Source organism: Elgaria multicarinata, chromosome 17, assembly GCF_023053635.1.
Source record: "Elgaria multicarinata webbii isolate HBS135686 ecotype San Diego chromosome 17, rElgMul1.1.pri, whole genome shotgun sequence".
Classification (NCBI taxonomy): Eukaryota; Metazoa; Chordata; class Lepidosauria; order Squamata; family Anguidae; genus Elgaria; species Elgaria multicarinata.
The window spans coordinates 29,149,459-29,169,904 of NC_086187.1; the positions used below are offsets into that span (position 1 = coordinate 29,149,459).

Below are 20,446 nucleotides of genomic sequence, written 5' to 3' on the forward strand. Positions count from 1 at the left end.
GGCTGCTGAAGCAAGGAGAAGTTGGGTGGAAACCAGGAGTGGACCTTTGTGTGAAAAGGCACACAAAAGGCCACGAAAGCATGTGCTCAGAGGCACCCTTTAACCCCCTTGTTAACGCTAAATGGACCAATGATGCCGTGAGCCACTCTGTGCAAACGCTTGGCTCCAGCAGGTGGATCTTGGGGATCGAGTAAAACGCCCAAAGTAGATCCCACAAGCCATCCCAGGGCTAGAGACGCTCGGGGTGGGGGAGAGGATACTGCAGGGCTCCAAAGCACCAGGTAACAGAAAAGAGCGAGCTTCAAACAGCAGATTTTAAAACAACTTGTGGGTTTGGGGGGGGGGTCTTTTGTGGGATGGGGGGCCTGATGCCCCCGCCCTAGTTTGCTGTGGTGCCGCTCTCTACTAATTGGGGTGCCTGTGTCCAAATTGGGACAGTGGTGCCAGCCAGGAAGCAGTGACCTCCCTCCCCCCTCCCCACGGTGGAGGCGAGGGGTGGGGGGAGCCCTTGTTGGAAGCCTCAGCCGCTCCAGCCCCGGCCCAGGGCTCTGCCGTGTTGGGGGACATGAATCAAGTTGACATTTCCATTACCACAAGGGAGCAGGCGGTGATAATACTTGCAAGGGTGTGGGGGGGGGGGAGTATGGCCATTACCAGGAATATTTATCCCTGTTAGGGCTGTCAGGGAAGTGCAGCTGTGCGCGCTGAGCCGTGGCCAGAGGAGAAGCATCCGCTCCCTGTATAAAATCCCCCACCCCGGTTTGGGGCCCTTGTGGCAGTGAGCAGATCCACTGAAGGTGCAAAGGGGAGGGAGGGAGGAAGCCTTTCCCCTGTCCCTGAGTGTGCACAGACCCCCACCCCACAGATCGCCACAGGGAGGGGGGCCTTGTTTCCCACTAAAATGCCCGTTGAGGGATTTTGTAACCCCCCTGAAGGCAGAGTTGGGGGCCGAGAGAATCTGCAGGCACCAACAGCCAGCTGGACGAGGGGAAACGTAAGATGGATATGGGGGGCGACACCCGAGGGCACTGTGCACCCCCCCGACTTTATGCAAAGCTACGGGTGGCACAACCACACAGAATACTGCGCATAGTTCTGGTCACGGCAGGTCAAGATGCACCATGATCAAAGGGGCTGGAACGACCCGCCAACCCGGTGTGGAAAAATCAGCTTAGAAAACAGCCAGGTAAGGGGGATGTGAAAGGGGGTATAGAAAAGGATGCCTGGTGTGGAGGAAGTGGATATTGGGACCAATGGGCAACAGTGGAAGATTCAGGACAGATCAAAAGGGAGGTTTTCTTCACACAGCGCAGACGGAACTCACTTCCATAAGACATCGTGACGGCCACCAATTTGGATGGTTTCAAAGGTGGATGAGGTGAATTCATAGAGGAGGAGGAGGAGGAGACTGGTTCTCTCCGGTCTTGGAGGCCACCTGCTTGCGATTTCAAGTTGCTGGGGAGCGGGAGCCGGCCATTGCACCTCACAAGCAGGACGTGGGCGCAAGAGCACTCTGCCACTCGGGCCCCCACCCCCACCCCACCCCTCCACCTCACCTTCCCCTGGGGGCGCTCCATATGGTTAGCCGCTGCGTGAAGAGCATGCCAGACTAGAGAGGCCTTTGGTCTGACCCAGCACAACCCTTCTTGGGGACGGCCTGCCTTTGTGCAAAGGATACATAGCACTTTGCTAAACCAGCATTGGTCAAAGCTACACAACCCAGAAGGATGTGGAGACGCTGCCTGAAGTGGACAATCTAGGAGTGAATGCTTAAAACCATAGAACAAAAACCAGTAACCTTGACTGAATCTCAGCAGGTCGGAAACCAAGAGAACGCGAAAAACAAAAAACAACAGGATTATACATATATATATATATTTATATTATATTTCTTACAAATAAAAAAGCGCTATGGTTTTTAAGCCAGCCCGGCTGTGTTGCACTCGCCAGATCTACCTGCCTTGCGCCCAGCCGCGTTCTCTAGCAGGCGGAAGGGGGCCCGTGGAGGAAGCCGGCCCACTGGCCCTTGTCCGGAAGCCTGCTCTTCCACTCCAAAGCGGCGCTCTTCTTTGGGGGGGGGGCTCCCAGGTCTGCCCCACCCCCTTCTACACCTGCTGCAGGTCCCTCTCCCTCGGGGCTTGGCTGCCAATGCCAGGGAAGATGCTCTGCAGGATGTCGCAGTACACGGTGTACAGCTCCGGATCAATTCTGGGCTTGGGCAGGCTCTTGGAGTTGCAGGCCTGGTCAGGCATGGGGTGCTGCAGCAGGTAGACATCGCTGAAGAGTGCCATGAGGATCTTCTGGGCGGCTTTGTAGGGGTCCTCCTCGGACTGCACCATGGCCTTCAGCTCCATCAGGGTGTAGCCATTGTAGCGCTTGCTCTCCTCAGCAAGGGGCTGGACCGTCTCTCCGAGGTGCCTCACCTTCCATTTCAGGCACTTCAGCTCCTCCCGGACTTCCTCCAGCTCTCGCTCTACCACCAGGAACTCCTGCCGGGTCACAAAGTCCCTGAGGGAAGGAGGGAGAGGTTGGCAAACGTGAGCAGGACCACGTGCCGGGTGGCTCTCTGGCGGTCAGCCCCTCCCTGTGCCAGAGGCCAGGATGCAGTGCCGCGCAGTTGCGTGCCGCTATTGCTTGCAGCCTCTCCTGCCCAGGCCCCTGCCACAGGAGGGCCATGGGAGGCTTTAGGCATAACGGCTGGATGTACCACAGGTTCAAGGAGCTGGGAGGTGCCCTCTAAACCTACCCTTTAGGGCCATGGCAGAACTCCTGCACAGCACCAGAACGGTCCAGGAATTTGTGGGTTGGAGTGGAACCTGGGCTCAAAGTCAGGCACGCACTCCCAAACTGCTCAGCCACAGCCTCGGGCAAGACACCATCTTGCGGCCTCAGCTCCCTCATGCATAAAATGGGCACAAATGGTGATCTACGTCACTGGTGCGGTGGAATTCATGTGCTGGGACATGCAACAGAGCAGCTCTAGCATCGCCTGTTGCAGGGCAGAACCAAGGCGCTGAACCGCTCGGCCTACAAACCTCTTCAGGCCTTCCTCTTCTTGAGCCGGGCCCAAATCCTTCCTTGACAGCTTTGCAGATCCGTCCGCTCGGGTGGGGCTTCCAGGGCATTTGAGCTGGGCACACGGTTTGCTTGCCAGCGGGTTGCCTGATGCAGCAACCAGGCGCTCTGGGCTTGTGGGAGGGCTGTGGTGACGTGGCAGCGTGGCTCTGGACACCAGGTTTGGTCTTGGGGCGACTGGCTGAGGTGCTGGCCTTAGCAGTGGGTGAGGGGCCATGGATCCAGGCCCTGCTGCCTCCGTCGCCTGGGTAGATGGATTCAGGTGCTCCAGCAACAGCCTGCGGCCAACAGCCCCTTGAGAAGCCGCTGCGGCAGCCCCCCACCTGCCTTCAGGGGAAGAGAAGTGACTGGGGGTCTCCGAGGAAAGCGAAGATGAGTTTGGTGTGTCGGGGGAAGAGCTGGACATGGCCAGCGAGAATCTCTTCTGCTCATTTTGGCCACTCGCCTTTCTCGGAGACGTCACAGCTGGGTATTGTGCAGTCCTGCAAGAGAAAGACATTCTCACTCTCCTCCTTCCTGCCTGGCACATGGAATAACCCCAAAACACGGGCTGCAGCTCCAAGCGTCCAGGCCAGGACAAAAGCGTTTTTGGAGGAGGCCTCTGGTTGTGGGGGAGGTGGGGTGGAAGTCCCACGCCTCTCCTCAGTCCCCCTGGGAAGAGGGCGAGGGGGGGCGTCATGCACACCTCCCACCTGCATGCACCTGACACCCACACACCCCAGTGCCCATCAGCAACCTCAGCGCAGCAAAGACAGCCTTGCTTCCCTGTTACCAGTGTTTCAAAAGCAACAGAAATCTTTGGGGATAGGCACACCGCCCACAACACAGGCTTGGCTGGCAGGTCGAGACCAGCCATGCACCGCCCCCCTCTCCCTCCACAGCGCAACTCAGGGCTCTTCCGGAAGCAAGCTTTGCTCAGGGGCTCCTCCTGCTGTCCCCCTCCCCGCGCCTGCCCCAAACACACACCGCTCTGCAGCCTTCCAGTGCTGTTTTTGTCGGATGCCCTGTCGCTGGGCAGAAGGCCCAGAAGGCAGGAGCAGGAGGGGGTCCGGCTCAGAGGCGGCCAGCCTACCTGGCAGCTAGAGCCGGATGCATTTAGCTCTTTGCATTCTGCTGACACATGGCAAGGGGCCATGGCCGGCACACAGTCGAGTTGTAAACGTATGCAACAGTTACATATATGCCCATCTCGGCAAAACAGGATCCAGCCTACCCCGGAGAAGTGGCCTCAGTCACATGTAGGAGGGGAGCTCCCTTGCACCAGATGGCAGGCCGCTGACCCCTCAAGTAGCAGCCGCTCTGCGGGGCCTCGGGCAGAGTAATGCCGCCTTTACTTGCCTGCCTGGAGATGCTGCCTGCCGAGAATTGAACCAGGTGCCTTTTGCATGCAAAGCGCCGAGCTACGGCCCTTCCCTGGAGCTGCACCGGCTGAGCCAAATCCCCGCTTGGTACCTGTGCAAGATGCAACTGGTGCCCAAAGGATTCCCTGCTCAGGCCTACTACAGTGGCAGGGCAGCTGTGGCAAGAGGGACCCTCGGAAGGGGATTGGCAGGCAGCCCCAGTGCCCACACGTGGCGCGTTGCCCCTGCCCACAGCTGAAGGAGCCCCTCCCACTGTCAGAGGAGGAGGGCAGCTGCCCCCAAGGGCCCCGGAGAACTGCCCTGCCAGCCACCATCACCGGCTGCAGGGGGTGGGGGACACACTGCAGCACCGTCAGGATTGAGACCACGTGTCCCAGGGGAGGGGGGCAATATGGGGCTGCCCTTTTCATTTAGGATTTCATCTTGTCCGTGCAGGAGCTAGAAAGCAAGAGGAGCCATTAAGGCCGAAGGGTGCTCACGCTGCCCGCTTCAGGAACTGGAGCGGGCAGCATGATCCCTTCACCGGGATGAAACAGCCAGGAGTCTGGTGGCACCTTAAAGAGGCCCACTGTTATTCCCGCGGGTGCTTCCGTGGACTGGAGATGCACAAAGTCTTACCCTGAGTGCCATGAACATAGACGCGCCCCCGTCGTTGCCTGTGTGTCGTAAACAAGGAGGTCAGAGGCAACGGAAGTGCAGAAAGGACAGACAGCGATGGTTACCTTGCCTGCACTTTCCGATTTCATCTGCAGGAAAGCCAGGCCATGAAGGTTATGGGTCTCGTCCTGCTCCCCAAGAGCAGCTGAGCAATGGAGCGCAGGGCTCTGCAGCCTTGCCCGAGGATGGAGTCCTTGGCCTCAGGCCAGTCAGACCTCCCTCCCTCCCTCCCTCCCCCCCTCCTTGCCAGAAGGGGGAGCAGCTGCTTCTCCTCATGTGGCAAACCCCCTCCTCGTGCCCAGGAGATTTCAATGCCCGGAGCTCACGCAAGGATGGTTTTCCTGCTAGCCAGGCAAGCTCAGAAGCATGGAAGGAGCCCTGAGGCAGATGCGTGGGGTGGTGCTGAATCAGGAAAGCAGGTGGGCGGCTGTACTGCAGAAGCAGGCAGTGCTGGATGCCTGGCCAGGCTGGGGGGGGGGGGGGGGGGGGCGCTTCAAACCCCTCCTCTGGCTTTGCCCACAGGCTGCCCCCCCCCCCCGCCAGGAGATGAGCTAGGAAACAAGGCAGAGCAAGGGGTGGGCAAAGCCACCCCTTCGAGTTTCACTCCACGCCCCATTTTTCCACACTTAAACTGGCTTCATTCCATTTTCACATCAGTTTGCATTTTTTTCAGTCTGCATGAATACTTGAACACATTCCTATGTGCATTTCTTCTAATATGTGAATTTTTGTACACACTTTCCCCTAATATATGCATATTATCAAGCAATCTCCCCTAATAGAATGTGCACTTTTGTACATTATTTTCACCAGACTATACATTTCTGTGCACTCGTTTCCCTAATCTACACATTTTTCTACTTGGGTGTTTGTTTGCTTTCCATCGGAGGGCTGCACATTCAGAGAAGTGCAAATATGGAAGTTAACAGTGTTTCACTTCATGCTTTGATTCAGGAAGTGCAATTAGTTAATTTTGCATTAAAACATAAAAACGAACAAATTCGTCCCCCACTCCTGGGCAAAACCCGAATGATGCAGGCATGCAGGAAGGGTGGGTGTGCCTGTGGCATGCTGCATCCCCCACCCACCCACCCACCACACCACACCTCCCCTGCCCGGAGATTCCACATTGCAGCGGCAGAAAGGTGCACGTTATAACAGCAGGGGTGGGCTGGGGATCTCCCCATGACATTCGGGGCAGTGAAGAAAGAACATAACAAGAGCCCCGTAGCCAAAGCCGACCAGCATTCTGTTCCCCTGGTGGAAAGCCCACAAGTGGGACACAGGAGCAACACCAACACCTTCCGCCCCCCCCCCCAAACTCATGTTCTCCAGCAACTGGTATACAGCAAGAGACTGGAGGCAATATGTAGCCATCATGACGAGGAGCCGCAGCCACAGGCTTCGGTGGCTTTAAAAGGAGGTCAGACAAAATTTGCAGCATCGTCAGCAACGTTTTGCCAAACTCCAGAGGCAGCTTCCTGCCGGGGCTGTTTCCTTTGGGTCCTGCTCATTACGGGCCTTCTGGAAGCCACTGCAAGGCAGCAGATGCTCGAGGCCGGCCGATCGTCAGAGCTCTCCTGATGTTCTTCAGCTCTGCCCTCAGACGCGTGCGGAAGCCCAACCAGCGTGCCCTTCCCTGAGCTCCCTTGCAACAGGCAAAGGCAGCCGTGGTCAAATCACTCAACCGAGCCAGATCTGCAGAGCCCACGAGAACTCAGCGCAGAAGCACCCCCTGCAAGCAGGCGTTTGCACCACCCATCGTGTTCAATGTGACTGATTGGTCTGGGTAGCTAGTTGGCCAGGGAGGAGGAATTCCCGCACGGAAAGGAGGGCCGGGCCGAGAAAAAGGCAGCCTTCTGCCTTCTGACATGCTGCTCCAGGGGCTGGAACAGTTTCTGCTGAGTGGGACGGGGACGGGACACGTGCACGCCAGCCCCCTTGGCTGCTCTAGACCCACGAGAGGCACGTCCTGGGAATCCTGCACTCACAATCCCAAGGATACCCAATCCAGACATGCCCCACGTACCAGGTGGCCCCATTTACTCTAAGCTGCTTAAACAGCAGCGCAAGAAAAAGGGCTGCAAAGCAGGGGGTCAGAAGCATCTTCCACCCACAGTGCTTACAAGGGGAACCGGGACTCCGGTTGCTCTGCCCTCCTGACCCTGCTAAGACCACTGAACCCAAGCCGGGCACAAGCCTCCTTCTCGGCCACTGACTGCCCACAGCGCCTGGGTCACCTGTCAGGCCACAGACACGTGGCGGCATTGCCAGGGCAGAGGGGCAGAGAGACAGGGTGGTGGGCAAGTCGGAGGGACAGGCTGGGTCCGGGGTTCAAGCCTGCACTTTGGTTGCAGTCAGTCAGCCTCACCCACCTCCCAGGATTGAAGGAGGAGCACGCCTTTCAAGACGGGAGAGCAGGAAGAACCAGGAGCACCCACCCACCGCGCCACAGAGGCCACGTGGAGAAACGCTCGGGCAAGGGCACCGCTCCGCCAGGGTGGAGGTCGGAGGGAGCCAACCAGGACAGGGCTGGGCAGGCTCCTCCCTCTCTGCCAATCTCTTCTCTCCCCCATCCGCTCTTTTGCTGACAGGTCCTTCTACAACGCTGGGCACTGCGGTTGCCCTTTTAATAGCTACCCAGAAGCATGTCCTCTCCCAGGTGAGCGTGTCTGGGACGGCAGCCCTGGACAGAGCCTCCTCCCAAGAGGAGCTGTCCGGATGCCCCTGCTCCACTGACCAGCCTCCCTCCCTCCTCCAAACAGCCACAAAGATGGCCATTGGGATCTCTGATGCAACAGGTCCCCACATCCGACCTTGTTCACCACCATATTAAAATGCCCTTGAAAGTGGATGCAAATAAATCCCCCCCCACAAAAAAACCTACATGCACACTTTAGGCCTGCTGCCCAGGAGAGCCATCATGCAAGAGAGAGAGGGGGGGATAGAGAGAGAGAGAGAGAGAGTCCGCGATGGGGTGCACTTACTCTTGGAGGAGTAGCCGTGGAGGCACTCTAACCTCACGACCCCAGCCTCATCCCTCTCCTCCTCCAGCCTGGAAAAGAGAACATACAAGTCGCACCTGTAACAGGAACGGACGTTGCTCCCCGCTGGACAGGAGCCAGAGGCCCCCAAGCAGCAAGAGCACCGCCGTCCTCCACGTCTCCGCCTCAGCAACCGCCTGGCCGGCCAGCCAAAGCAGGAGTCCCAAAGGGCCCGGCAGGGCAGGCTGTGTGGGCCCCTGCTGCTACAACCTTGGAGGCAGGGGGAGAAGAGCCAGCCAGAGCCTTCCTCCTCCTCCTCCTCCCCCTCAGAGTGCCGGGCAGGTGGCTTGGCACGGGGCCATTGATCCTCCTCAGCTTTCCAGTCAGTGGGGGGCAGAGCCATTTCCCCATTTCCTTTGCAGGTCCAACCAACACCCCTCCACTTGCCCCGGGCAACAGGTAGTTAAGGAAACCCAACAGGTAGGTCCTGCCAGGCTGTTAGCAGTTTGGAAACACGGGACCACAAGAGCACGCCGTCAGGATTTTACGGGGAAATGCCACCACACAGTGATGCTTCCCTGCGAGTCTTCTGTGGATTCTCATTAAGGGAAATGCACACCGCACCCATCTGCATGAGAACAGCTACTAGGAAAAGCCATAGGAAACGCCGTCTATGAGTTACAAAATATCTCTGAAAACACAGGTCATGGGAAATGCACCCTTAATTTATCCGGCTTTTCAACAAGCCCCATCCTCACAAGTCACGTTTGGCCGGGATTCGAGGGAGAACCACACAAGACAACCAACCAGCCGAAACCCTTCCCAGCATTTTCCAGGACTATCGTCACACACAGAAGTAGATTAAGCTAAAACACCCAACTCAAGAGTGGAGGAAAGGTTATTCCTACATGAATGCCATAATGTCAATACTGCTGTCACTTTAATGGGGAAATACGCTGAACTGCACAGCTTTTGCACTGCGAAAAAGCTGAAAATATCGCCGTGCCCAGAGCTGAGAAGGCACCGCTTTCCTTTGCTGCTTCCTGTCCTGCGCGTAGGTCAGTAGTGAAGCTGTTGCTGTTTGGCTCCACTTAAAGCCACAGTGGTCGCCTCTGGCTCCCTCTTGCAGCCATTCCTAATGCAACTATTCATAGAATCATAGAATAGCAGAGTTGGAAGGGGCCTACAAGGCCATGGAGTGCAACCCCCTGCTCCATGCAGGAATCCACCCTACAGCATCCCTGACAGATGGATGTCCAGCTGCCTCTTGAAGGCCTCGAGGGTGGGAGAGCCCACAACCTCACCAGGCAACTGGTTCCATTGTCGTCCTGCTCTAACAGTCAGGAAGTTTTTCCTGATGTCCAGCTAGAATCTGGCTTCCTCTAACTTGAGCCCGTTATTCCGTGTCCTGCACTCTGGGAGGATCGAGAAGAGATCCTGGCCCTCCTCTGTGTGACAACCTTTTAAGTATTTGAAGAGTGCTCTCATGTCTCCTCTCACAAGGCCACAGAAGCCACGGACCACCACAGCAGGAGCAGGGCTTCTACAGGGCCTCCCTGCCACCGCACAAGCTTCCTTTGGGTGTTCTTTGCACCACATTGATAATGGCTACTTCCCCTTATTTCCGCATCATAGGGTGGGAAGGGGACACGTAGGGCAGCGAGTCCAACCCCCAATGCTGCTCTGCAAGCCACAAACATGGGGCAGGACTTTCCAGGCGCCACAGTTGCCACTTGCACCAGCGCACGCCCTGAAGCCTCTCCCCTTGTGCATCCTGCCGCTGTCCCACGGTTAAGCATGTCCAGCGCCACTTCGCCTCATTAACGCTCCAGGCGCAGGTTCAAGTTCCAGGCCCTGACGCCTGGGGCCTCCCAGCTCTCTCCAGCAGCCACGTGAGCAAAATGGCCACGACTGGTTCGATTGCTGAGGTCTGGCTTCTCCCTGCGATTTGTCCCTTCCCTCCGATCCTCCAGACACGCCCCCCCCCAACACCACCACACCACCATGGGAACTGGCTTGGGAGCTCCACCTGTGGGCCAGGATCCTTGCCTCACACAGGATAAGGGTCATAAGAACGGAAGAGCGTAAGAAGGGCCCTGACGCTGGATCAGACCAAGGGTCCGTCTAGTCCAGCACTCTGTTTGCACAGTGGCCAACAGCACCCTCCCGCCCATGTTCCCCAGCAACTGGTGCACACAGGCTTATTTCCTCGAATACTGGAGATAGCACACAACCATCAGGGCTAGTAGCCATGGATAGCCTTTGCCTCCAGGAATTTATCCAACCCCCCTTTTAAAGTCATCCGGATTGGTGGCCATCACTACATCTTGCGTTAGTGAGTTCCATACTTTAACTCTGCGCTGTGTGAAGAAGTCCTTCCTTTTATTTGTCCTGTATCTCCCACCCATCAGCTTCATGGGGTGACCCCACTGGGTTGTAGTATTTTGAGAGAGGGACACCTGTTGTCATCACTTTCCCAAGGACCATCTGGCCCCCTCCAGGCTGGAATGGCCTTTGAGAAATGGATACCGCTCCGGGTAGGAGGAGAGAAGAAAACCAGCAAACTCAGTGTGACTCTGTCGGCTGACACCCCTGCTTTCCAACAGCCCCCCCTCCCCCCACGGTCTGCCGCACCAGCAGCTTCCTCATGTTGCAAAGACAGACAGATGCACACCACCTTCTCTCTCTCTCTCTCTCTCTCTCACACACACACACATACACACACCCTGCTCCCTTCTCCCTTTTCTCTCACACAAGACCGTCTGCCTCAACAGAATCAAGCTTCATGTTCCTGAGTTGCAATTGCAACTCCTGCCTGGGGCTTCAGGGGTGGGTAAAAGGTCTACTTTTTAAAAACCGAAGGTGCCTCAGTTGTGCCCCCCCCTCCCCGGAATGCCCCTCCCCAAAGCGATTCACCTCTGGCGCCTCCATGGTCCGCCTTTGGGCACCAGGCAAAGATTTTTCTTTCTCCACAGGCATCTTAGAGGCTGAGTTCTAGATGGTTGTGGCCATTTTATCTATTCCTGTCCTGTCTGGTTTCTTTTGTATTTTACAAAAGGTGGCTACTAGGAGGAGGGCCTTCTCCACTGTGGCACCCCGGTTGTGGAACGACCTCCCCAGAGAGGTCCGCCTAGCGCCTACACTGTACTCTTTTCGTCGCCACCTGAAGACCTTTTTATTTGCTCAGTGTTTTAACACTTAATTTTAACTTAAATTTAAATTTTACTGTTCTAATCTTATATCAATTTTGCTGCGTGGTTTTGTCCTGGTTGTGCTTTTTATACTGTATTTTGTATTTGTGCTTTTAACCTGTTGGTTGTTTTATTATGGTTTTAATTTTTGTGAACCGCCCAGAGAGCTTCGGCTATTGGGCGGCATAAAAACGTAATGAATAAATAAATAAACAAATAAATAAATAAATAAATATTCTTCTAAATATGTGCATTGTGTTGCTTTTTAGTCCTTTAACTTTTGTAATCTGCCCAGAGAGCGCTTGTTAGGGAGCAGTTTAAAACCAGAATGAAATAACGATGCCTGTGTGGTCAGGGCCCAAGGCAGAGCCCCGGCGTGGAGCGACAGCGTGTGCCTCCCCTCCCCACACCTCTCCCGACCCCTTGGCAGCGGAGCTGTGCCAAAGCGGAGCCCCCGCCTGCTCCCCAGAGCCGCTCGCTCGGCCTCCTGGGGGGCAAGGGTGGGCTTCCAGGCCCCTCGTAGCCCAGGAGCAGCAGAAAGCCAAGCTCCGGCTGACCTCCGCCCCCCCGGCCCCCCGCAGCCCTCCGCCCCGCCCGCCCTGCACTGACCTGCCGTGGAAGGACTTGAGGGGCTGCTGGTCGGCGTAGGCGGGGTCCTCCTGGAAGCCCAGCTCAAAGACCTTGCGCTTGTGCCGGAACTCAATGACCGTCTTGGTGTAGGAGTTCAGGGTGGTGACGGAGGCGGCCATGCAGCAGGTGAAGGAGCCCCAAGCCAGGCTGCGGGGGGAACCAGAGAAGGCGGTGGGGGTGGGGGTGGGGGGGGGCATCCAGCCGGCATCAGCCACCACCTCCCAGGCCCAGTGCAGAGGGGCTCTGCTCAGAGGTCTGAGCAAAAGGGGGGGGGCTTTCCCAACACGCATGCTTCCCCCCCACACACACTCCAACTGAAGACAGGCTGGAGGAGCATGCAAGCCCAGAGCCAAGGACAGCCCCAGGGGCCGGACTCTTTCCTGGGCAGGTGGGGGCATCTTGTTTTGGGGCTGGTGAAGCAGGAGCACCTTCTTTGCACGCGCCCCCCTGCCATTTTCCACAGTGGGAAATGAGACCCAGAAGAGGGAGGGGGCACTGCCCCTGCCCAGACAGGACAGCCCCTTAGAGTGAGGGAGTGCTTCTGGGTTGGGGGGGGGGGGCTTCACCAACCTCCTCCTGCAGCCTCCCGAAGGAGGGCTCTGAGACTGTCCCCCACACCAGGCGGGGAGGGGGCGGAGGGCAAGCTGCCTGCAGCAGCAGCAATCTCTGATTTGATCTCCCGAGAGTCCCGGCCCCCCACCCTGCCAAACCAGCTGGGCCACATTAGCTCCCCATTTTAAAGTGAGCATGCCGAACATTCAGAGCACCAAGCCAGGGGCCCACGCGAGCCGGCCCACGTCTCCGTGCGATCAGGCTCACCAAAAGGACCAGCCGTAGTCCCAGGAGTGCGGCCTCCAGTCTTCCGGGCCGAGGCTGACGGTCACCTGGAACACCTGGGTGTACATCATGTGGGCCACCATGCCCAAAAGCCCTGCAAGGAGACACAGGGCCCCACTCAGAGCCAGGGGTGCACAAGGCGGCCTCCGGAAGAGCCGGGACGTCCCATCGCCCGTGGGGCAGGCGCTTCCAGGGATGCAACCCGGGGCCGTCCGTGTGCAAAGCGGGGACTCTCCACCTGAGCCCCTTACGGCTGAGGGGCAGAGCACCTGCCTTCCCAGGCAGGAGACCCCGGGGGGGGTCCCCGGCAGCATCTCCAGCCCTCGGGAAGACCCTTCCCTGAAACCCAGGGGAGCCACGGCTGCCGCTCGGGGGTGGGGGGAGCGCTGAGCAAGAGTGGCCGGTGGCTGCTGTGCAGGAGAGCAGCAGCTTCCCCTGCAGGGAAGGAGAGCAGGCCGCCCTGAGCGCACCACAGCAGGCGTGCATGGCCCACCACTACAGGTCCTTCTAGAAGGCCCTATTCGGGATGCTGCTGAGCATCCATAACGTTCAGGAGGGGGAGGGGGGAGCAACAGGGAAGGAAGGAGGGAGGGAGGGAAGGAGGGAGGGAGGGAAGGAAGGAAGGAAGGAAGGAAGGAGGGAAGGAGGGAAAGAGGGAGGGAAGGAAGGAAGGAAGGAAGGAAGGAGGGAAGGAAGGAAAGAGGGAGGGAAGGAAGGGAGGGAGGAAGGGAGGGAAGGAAGGAAGGAAGGAAGGAAAGAGGGAGGGAAGGAAGGAAGGAAAGAAGGAGGGAAGGAAGGAAAGAGGGAAGGAGAGAAGGAAAGAGGGAAGGAAGGAAGGAGGGAGGGAGGGAGGGAGGGAAGGAAGGAAGGAAGGAAGGAAAGAGGGAGGGAGGGAGGGAGGGAAGGAAGGAAGGAGGGAGGGAGGGAGGGAAGGAGAGAAGGAAAGAGGGAAGGAAGGAAGGAAGGAAGGAAGGAGGGAGGGAGGGAGGGAAAGAGGGAAGGAAGGAAGGAAAGAAGGAGGGAGGGAGGAAAGGAGGGAAGGAAAGAGAGAAAGAAGGAAAAGAGGGAGGGAAGGAAGGAGACATCTGTTGAGGGAGCATGAGCAGAGCCCTGGTGCTGGGCCAGGGCAAAGGCCCACCTCCTCTAGAGGCCCCCATGAGAAGCCCACAAACAGGCCATGAGGGCAACTCCACCCTCCCACCCATGTTCCCCAGCAACTGGCCTATAGAGCCACACTGCCTCCAATCCTGGAAGGACTATTTAGCCCTCCTGACTAGTCACCATTGAGATGGACTCTGCGCGGTGTGAAGAAGCCCCTCCTTTTCCCCTGTCCTGAATCTCCCTCCATTCCGCTTCATGGCACGATGACCGCACTGGGCTCCAAGAAAGCTGGCGCAAAGCACTCATGAGGAAGCACCAGGAAAAGGAAGCAGCCCAACCCGCCTGCGTGGCCGCCTCGGGCTCGTTCCATTGTGAGGAGCTGCTCTCCTTACCTGAAGGCGTTGGGGAGCTCGAGGCCAGACACCTACCTGATAACACTGTGAAGACGGCCGCAAAAGCATTGAGCTTCAGACCGTCGATCACGTTATCGGAGTGGAGCAGCTCAAGGCACATGAGGCTGAAGCCGACGACCAAGAGGATGATGTAGAGGGCTTCCGATACCACCGAGAGCCACAAGACCCCTGCAGCAAACACAAGAGCCCCGTCAGTGCCAGGAGACTCCCCCCGAGAGGCCTCCGCTTTGGGGGTCAGCCAGCCAGCCAGTGTGGAAGGCCGTGGCTGCCGAGAGGCCCCCAGGGTTGGGCGGGCAGCAGCAGGGCGGCCCTGCATGCAGGCCTCACCTGGCCCAGGCTGGCCAAAAGCAGAGGCCCAAGCAGGTGCCGCCTGGGCAGAGCTGGCTGCCTTCCGCATCATCCCAAAACGGGTCGTGCCCGTGCCCCACGATCCCACTCCCCTCCGACTCAAGGGGATGCCGCCTGCCGAAATCCCCGTCACTTTGCAGAGGGATGTGTTTTGGTGCAAGACGGCCGGGCCTCCGTCAGCATAGATCAAGCCAGCAGTGACAATGTCCCTGGGACTCCTCTACGGCAACGGAAGTGCCAGTCAAGAGGGGGGGGCAGGCAGACCCAGCCGCCCTCCAGACGCTGCAAGGAGGCAACGTGCTGCGCATCCCTTACCTTTCTCAGAAGCTGGAGCAAGGTCAATAAAACTTCGGCATTTCTCACCTTGAAGTGGAGACAAGAGGATTGCTTTGAGAGACAGAGCGCGCCATTGGCCTTTGCAGCCTGCCTGCCAGCCTGCCTCCTCCTGCACACCCCTCCGAGGGCGCAATGCCTGGATCCGTGACTCCTCAGCCCTGGGCTGTCCTGGCTCCAGAGCAGCTGCCCTTCCCACCCTCCGTGGCACGGCTTCTCACCCCCTGTGCTGCAGCTACGGAGCGCCATCCAGAGAGCGGCAGATGATGCAAGCGGTGGTGGCAAACAAGCCCCGTCCAGCACCCGGCCAATGCAGAGCCCCGTTCTCTGCTTTGCAAGAACATTTTTGCACCGGGGGGGGGGGGCAGCCTACTGTGCATTTTTGCATTGGGGGGAGCAGGGCCTGGACGGAGTGCTGGGGGACGTGCTGTCAGAGCCCCGCACAGTGGCCCCCAGCTCAAGCCCCAGGACATCTGCAATCACAAGGACCCTCCGTTAGCGGGGCTGGGACAGAGGCTGGAGACCTGGCCTGGCGGTGGGGCCGGAGCTCTTCCAACGGCACTCGCAGAAGCTCCGAGAAGCACTGTCCCCAAGGTCACCAGGCAACGGGACCTTGCCTGGGGCTGGGCCCCCGGCGGTTGGAGCCCTCAGCGGCCTTCACAACAAGGGCAGCTTCAGCCTTCTGGAGGGGAGGGGGGGCAAGACGCACCGGACCCCTGGTGACTCAGTCAGGCACACCGAGACTCTGGACTGACTTCACTTGATTAAAAATGTGGCAAGCCAGCCCTGCTGCGTGGCGCGGCGTAGGTGGGTGGGGGGAGGCTCCTGTTCATTTTGTCCAAGTGGGGCCCTGACCTCTGCCCCAAAGTCCTGGCCTGGCAGCGCCAGCACCGCCCAGCCGCCTGACAAGGAAACCACGTCACTCGGTCGCCTGACCCCCGGTTGCACTGCTGTAACCCCCGCTAAGAAGCGTCGGGCATCTGCGCCAGGACTGTGTTGCACACAGTACTGCCCAACTGGATCGGGGCCCAGTCTTGCAGCCTCTGAGAAGTGTTGAGCAAGTCCTCTTCCTCCTCCCATAAAAACACTCTCCCCAAACACTTCGCATCTTAGCCACTGACGTAGCACACAATGCAAAATTACGTAACTGTGAATAATTCTACATTAAGGAGTTATATAACAAAGTTATGCCTGCTGTTATTAATAGGACAGGCTATTCGTGGAGGGTTAAGAATAGTACTAGGGAGTGTGATGGACCAGGACTCCTAGAGCAGAGCGCGCCCTCGCCCTTGCCCCCGCCTTCCCTCCCGCTAAAAAGCCCGGGGGGGAGGGGAGGGGCGTCCTGTGTGTACATGGAAGAACCGGAGCAAGTCCGCCACGGGCGCCTGGGAGTCCTGCTGCCGTGAGCCTCTCCGCTGGTCAGCTCAGAGGCAGGCAGAAGCAGCGCCACAAGCCAGGGGCGCATCCTCTAGCGGGTCCATGTATCTCCCCGCCCCCCTCCCGGCTGTGAGCTCCCAGGTCGGCCTTCCCCACCTGGCACACACTACACGCGCTGGACTACAGATCCCATGACACCCCACACTGGCTGGGGGTGATGGGAGTTGAAGTCCAACCCATCCGGAGGGTGTTGTGCCTGAGACCACGCAACGTCTCTCAAATCCCCCTCCGAATGCTCCAGCCGTCCAGCAGCACGAGAGGCTAGCAGTGGCCGAAGCGACCGGCCGGACGGGGAGCTCCAGGGCGAAATGCCAGAAGCACTTTGCATGCAAGCCGTAGAAACAGGCACATGATTAGGCCGAGGAAGCAAGGGAGGCAAAGGCAAGGCAGCGAGAACGAAACGCTGTTCCAGCTGCGGCATCCTTGTCAGCTAAGGAAAGCCCACGGCAAGGGAGGCTCTCCAGCACGGGGCGCGCTTTGGCTGAAGCAGAGGCCTCGGTGCCAGACTCCCTGGCCACAGCAAGGCCCCGTTGCGCTCTGCGCAATCCATCCACCCCTGGTGGGAGCCTGACTCCCACCTGCTCACCGGGACGGGTGGGGGGGCTCTTCGGTGCCTCTTTTCGGACAGCGGGAAACGCTTGGCCAGCGTTTTCCTCTCAGCCTCCCAAGTCAATCGCAGACGCTCAAGCAGCCCAGAGGCACAGCCGGACCCCCGTGACTGGCAGTTGGGAAGGAGGGATCGGGCAGGGAGGCAAGCCCTGCCACAGCCAACAGGCAACACTGCTTTCTCCCACCTGCTGCTGCGGCTGGGCAGGGAAGCCCACCGAGCTCTGGCTGGCCTGCCGGCCATTCCACCCACGCCTTCCAAAAGACTCTGACTCTTCCGGGTGTCTTTTCTAGTTGCTCCTGCTGTAATCTGTCTCCAGCCGTGGGCCCACATGTCTAAAAACCTGGGATGCAGCAACCAGAGAGTTCACCAAATACTCCGGGCACAACCCTGACTTATCTGGCCTCTTTGCAATACTTTGTGCCCGTGTCCAGGGGAGCGGTCTTGCTTCCTACCTTGCAACTCCCGCTCGGGGCCTCCCAGAGGACGATCCCACAAGATGCCCTTTGGGTGCAGCCTTCCTCAACCTGGGGCGCTCCAGATGTGTTGGACTACAACTCCCAGAAAGTTCTGGAAGATGCGGTCCAACACATCTGGAGCGCCCCAGGTTGAGGAAGGCTGGGTTAACGGCTTCTCTGGAAGCCCAGGGGCTCCTCAGCTTCTTCAAACCACCACCACCACCCGCATTTAAGAATGAGCTCACACAGACTGAACCGTGCCAAGTCCTGCCTGGGCCGGAGATGAGCGGCCCTCACAGAAAGTGGCCCTCGCAGGCCGCAGGGGCGCCCTGCTGTAAAAATGCCCAGGCCTCCCGGTTGCTTAGCTTGCCTTTTGCTGCCTGGGATTTATTCCGGCTATTTTCGAGCATATTGTATAACTGATCTTCTAAGCTTTTTAGATTTAATTTCAGACTTGGCACGATGTCTGCACTGCTGCGCTGTCCTTTTCCAGTCCCACCTACATTTGAACTTGGAGGGAGTCAACAACAGGCAGCAACAAACACACGTTCTGCAGTTCCGCACAGGCCCCGAAAAATCCCCCCCCCCCGAGACACCGCCATGAGAAGAAAAACACAGATGCTGGGGGAGAAGGGGACAGGGAAGCCACGCAGGGTGTGTGGGGCCTCCGTGGGGCTGGCTGGCAGCGCCTGCCTCCCAGTCGCAGCAGGGCAAAGGCATTTGCGGAAGAGACGCCGCCACAGGGGTTCACCGCCAGCCACAGCAAAGCACGCCTGGCCCCAGGAGGAGTCCAGGAGCACCCCATGGCGGCTGGGCGCCCCCTCCCTTCTCAGGGTGCGGATCCAGAGGCTCCCAGTTCAAAGCTCTGGATTGGGGCCTCCTACTTGTAGACCAAGGGGGTGGGGGAGAAGAGCTTGTGGGGGAGTGAGCCCTGAAGCCCAGAGCCCAGCACGGTGGGGTGGGGAGAAGGAGGAGGGCTGCTAAGGTGCCCGACCCAGGAGAGGAGAGGAACCCTAGGGCCACCGAGGAGGAGGAGGAGGAGGAGGAGGAGGAGGAGGAGGAGAGCTACTGGAAAAGGAAGAAGCGGAGCAAGTCTGGTCTCACCTGGGGCTCCTGCCCACCCAGCGGGTGCTCACCTCCACTGCCCCCCCCAATGTGGGGGCAGGGGGGCTCCGATTCAAAGGTGTCCCTGGGTCTGAGCCGACTTATGGAGGGTGGGAGCGCGGCTGGCCCTGGCCACGGGGGGGGGGGGGGAGGCGCCAAGGTGGTCCAGGCCTGAGCGGAGGGGGGGGGGGGCGCGAGAGACAGCCGTCCGAGTAGAGCTGCGCCACCAACAGCCTTCCCGGGCAAGGAGGCCAAACAACGCCAAGGGCGGAAACGCAGCGGGCCGGAGAGAGACGCTCTCCCCAGGCAGGGCTTCCGACAGCGAAGGCGGCGGCGGCAGCAGCAGCAGCGGGGACGGGTGGGGGGTGGGGGGGGGAGACAGACGGCCCCTCTTCTCGCCTCCGCCCCTCGTGCTGCGCCTTGTCTGGCAGCCAAGCGCGGCCCGCAGGAGCGAAGGGGCGGCGGGGGGACCGGTCTCGCCCCCCCCCGCGCCTCCCTCCCGGTGACACAGCAAAACCAAGCGCTTGGTTGGGGAACGGCACCTGAGGATGCAGTCCGCGCGCCCCTACCTGGGAGGCGGCCCCACCGAAATCCGTGCAATTTCCTTCTGAGTCGGCAAGGGTTGCAGGGGGCGGATGGAAAGCTGCCTTTGGGACGGCGGGGGGGGGGGTGGCTCAAGCACAAGGGGCGCCGCGGAGCCCCCTGAAACGGGACAGGTCGGATCCAGCAAGGGCCACGATCCCAGGGCAAAAGGAGCCAGGAGGGGGCCCGGCTGCCTCCCCCCTCCCCGTGGACTGCGCTTACGGGGCGGGGGGGGGCTCTTTTAGGCTCTGCGCCTCCCCACCCTCCCCGAGGGCCAGGGGCTGCCCGAGAGGCCCGAGCCAAGGCCGACCTCAGAAGTTGCTCAGCCGCTCCAAGAGGCCCGACAGGCGGGAGCGCGGCGGGGGTGGGGGCGACCTCTCCATGGGGTGCCCCCCTCTTGGGGGCCGGCGCGGCCCCGGCAGGGTTCTCGCGGCGGGTCTGGACGGGCAGCGGGGCGAGCACCCGCGGCGGCGGCGGCGGCGGCGACTCACCGGGCGTGTTGATGTTCTCCTCGCACGAGTACCAGATGCCGGCGTGGAAGTACCTGAAGAGGAAGCGGTCGTCGCCCGTCTCCCAGCTGTAGTGCACCACGTTGGCGGCGGCGGCGGAGCCGTTGCCGGCCGACCCATTGCCCGGCGCCGCCGCGGCGTCGTAGCCGTAGTCGAGGCAGTTGGTGCGCTTGTGGGGCCCGCAGGTGGGCTTGGGCACGCGCTGGGTGCCCTCGCACCAGTGCGTGGTGCCGAAGGCCGTGGCCGAGAACAGCAGCGCCAGCAGGTTCAACGCCACCGCCAGCAGCGCCCGCGCCCGACGGCCGCCCCCACCGCCGCCGCCGCCGCCCGGCCGCCGCTCGCCCGCTGGACGCGGAGGCGGGCCCGCTCGGCTGCCCTGCGACGCCGGCGACGCCTTCATGCTGGCCGGCCCCCGGCTACGCAGCAGCCGCCCGCCACCATGGCGTGGCGGGGCGCCGCGGGCACAGCCGGAGCGCCGCTCACCAGCCGCGCAGCAGGCGGATGGAGGGACCGAGGGTCGGGCGGCGCGCTCCCCGCCCCGCTGCACGCTCGGCTTGCCTCGGCGGGCGCCGGTGGGCGGGGCGGCGGCGGCGGCGGAGGAGGAGCAGCCTGTCCCTCGCCTCGCAGCGGCTGTTGATGGCGAGCAGCGGCGGCAGGAGCTGGATGGAAGGCGCGCGGGCGGGCGCTGCAAGCGGCGTCGGCGGCGCACGTGGCCCTGACTCGCCCGCGCCGACAGGCACAGGCAGGCCCGCTAGAGGGCGCTGCGCGGAGACCCCCAGCCCGCTCCCGGCGCCCGGGGGCCCCCGCCCACACGCACGG

At 60.1% G+C, this 20,446-nt stretch overlaps 2 protein-coding genes across 3 annotated transcripts in view; one reads left to right on the plus strand and one right to left on the minus strand.

Annotated features, from left to right (window-relative positions):
• POLR3K (RNA polymerase III subunit K) overlaps positions 1 to 20,446 on the plus strand; it is a 181,344-nt gene that overhangs the window by 54,682 nt on the left and 106,216 nt on the right. The window contains exon 4 of one of the 2 annotated variants that reach the window (XM_063143382.1): positions 6,893 to 6,903. The exons of the other annotated variant lie outside the window; for it this stretch is intronic. The gene's annotated coding sequence lies outside the window, so the exon portion shown is untranslated. Of the gene's footprint in view, positions 1 to 6,892; positions 6,904 to 20,446 lie in introns of those variants that run through there. 2 annotated transcript variants of the gene reach the window in all.
• On the minus strand, positions 2,091 to 20,027 carry GSG1L (GSG1 like). Its single transcript, XM_063143142.1, has 7 exons — positions 19,610 to 20,027; positions 14,913 to 14,960; positions 14,265 to 14,417; positions 12,718 to 12,829; positions 11,878 to 12,045; positions 3,036 to 3,557; positions 2,091 to 2,508 (listed from the first exon to the last, which is right to left on the minus strand). Exons 1-7 carry the CDS (start codon positions 20,025 to 20,027, stop codon positions 2,106 to 2,108), a joined length of 1,824 nt encoding a protein of 607 aa, XP_062999212.1. The 3' UTR covers positions 2,091 to 2,105.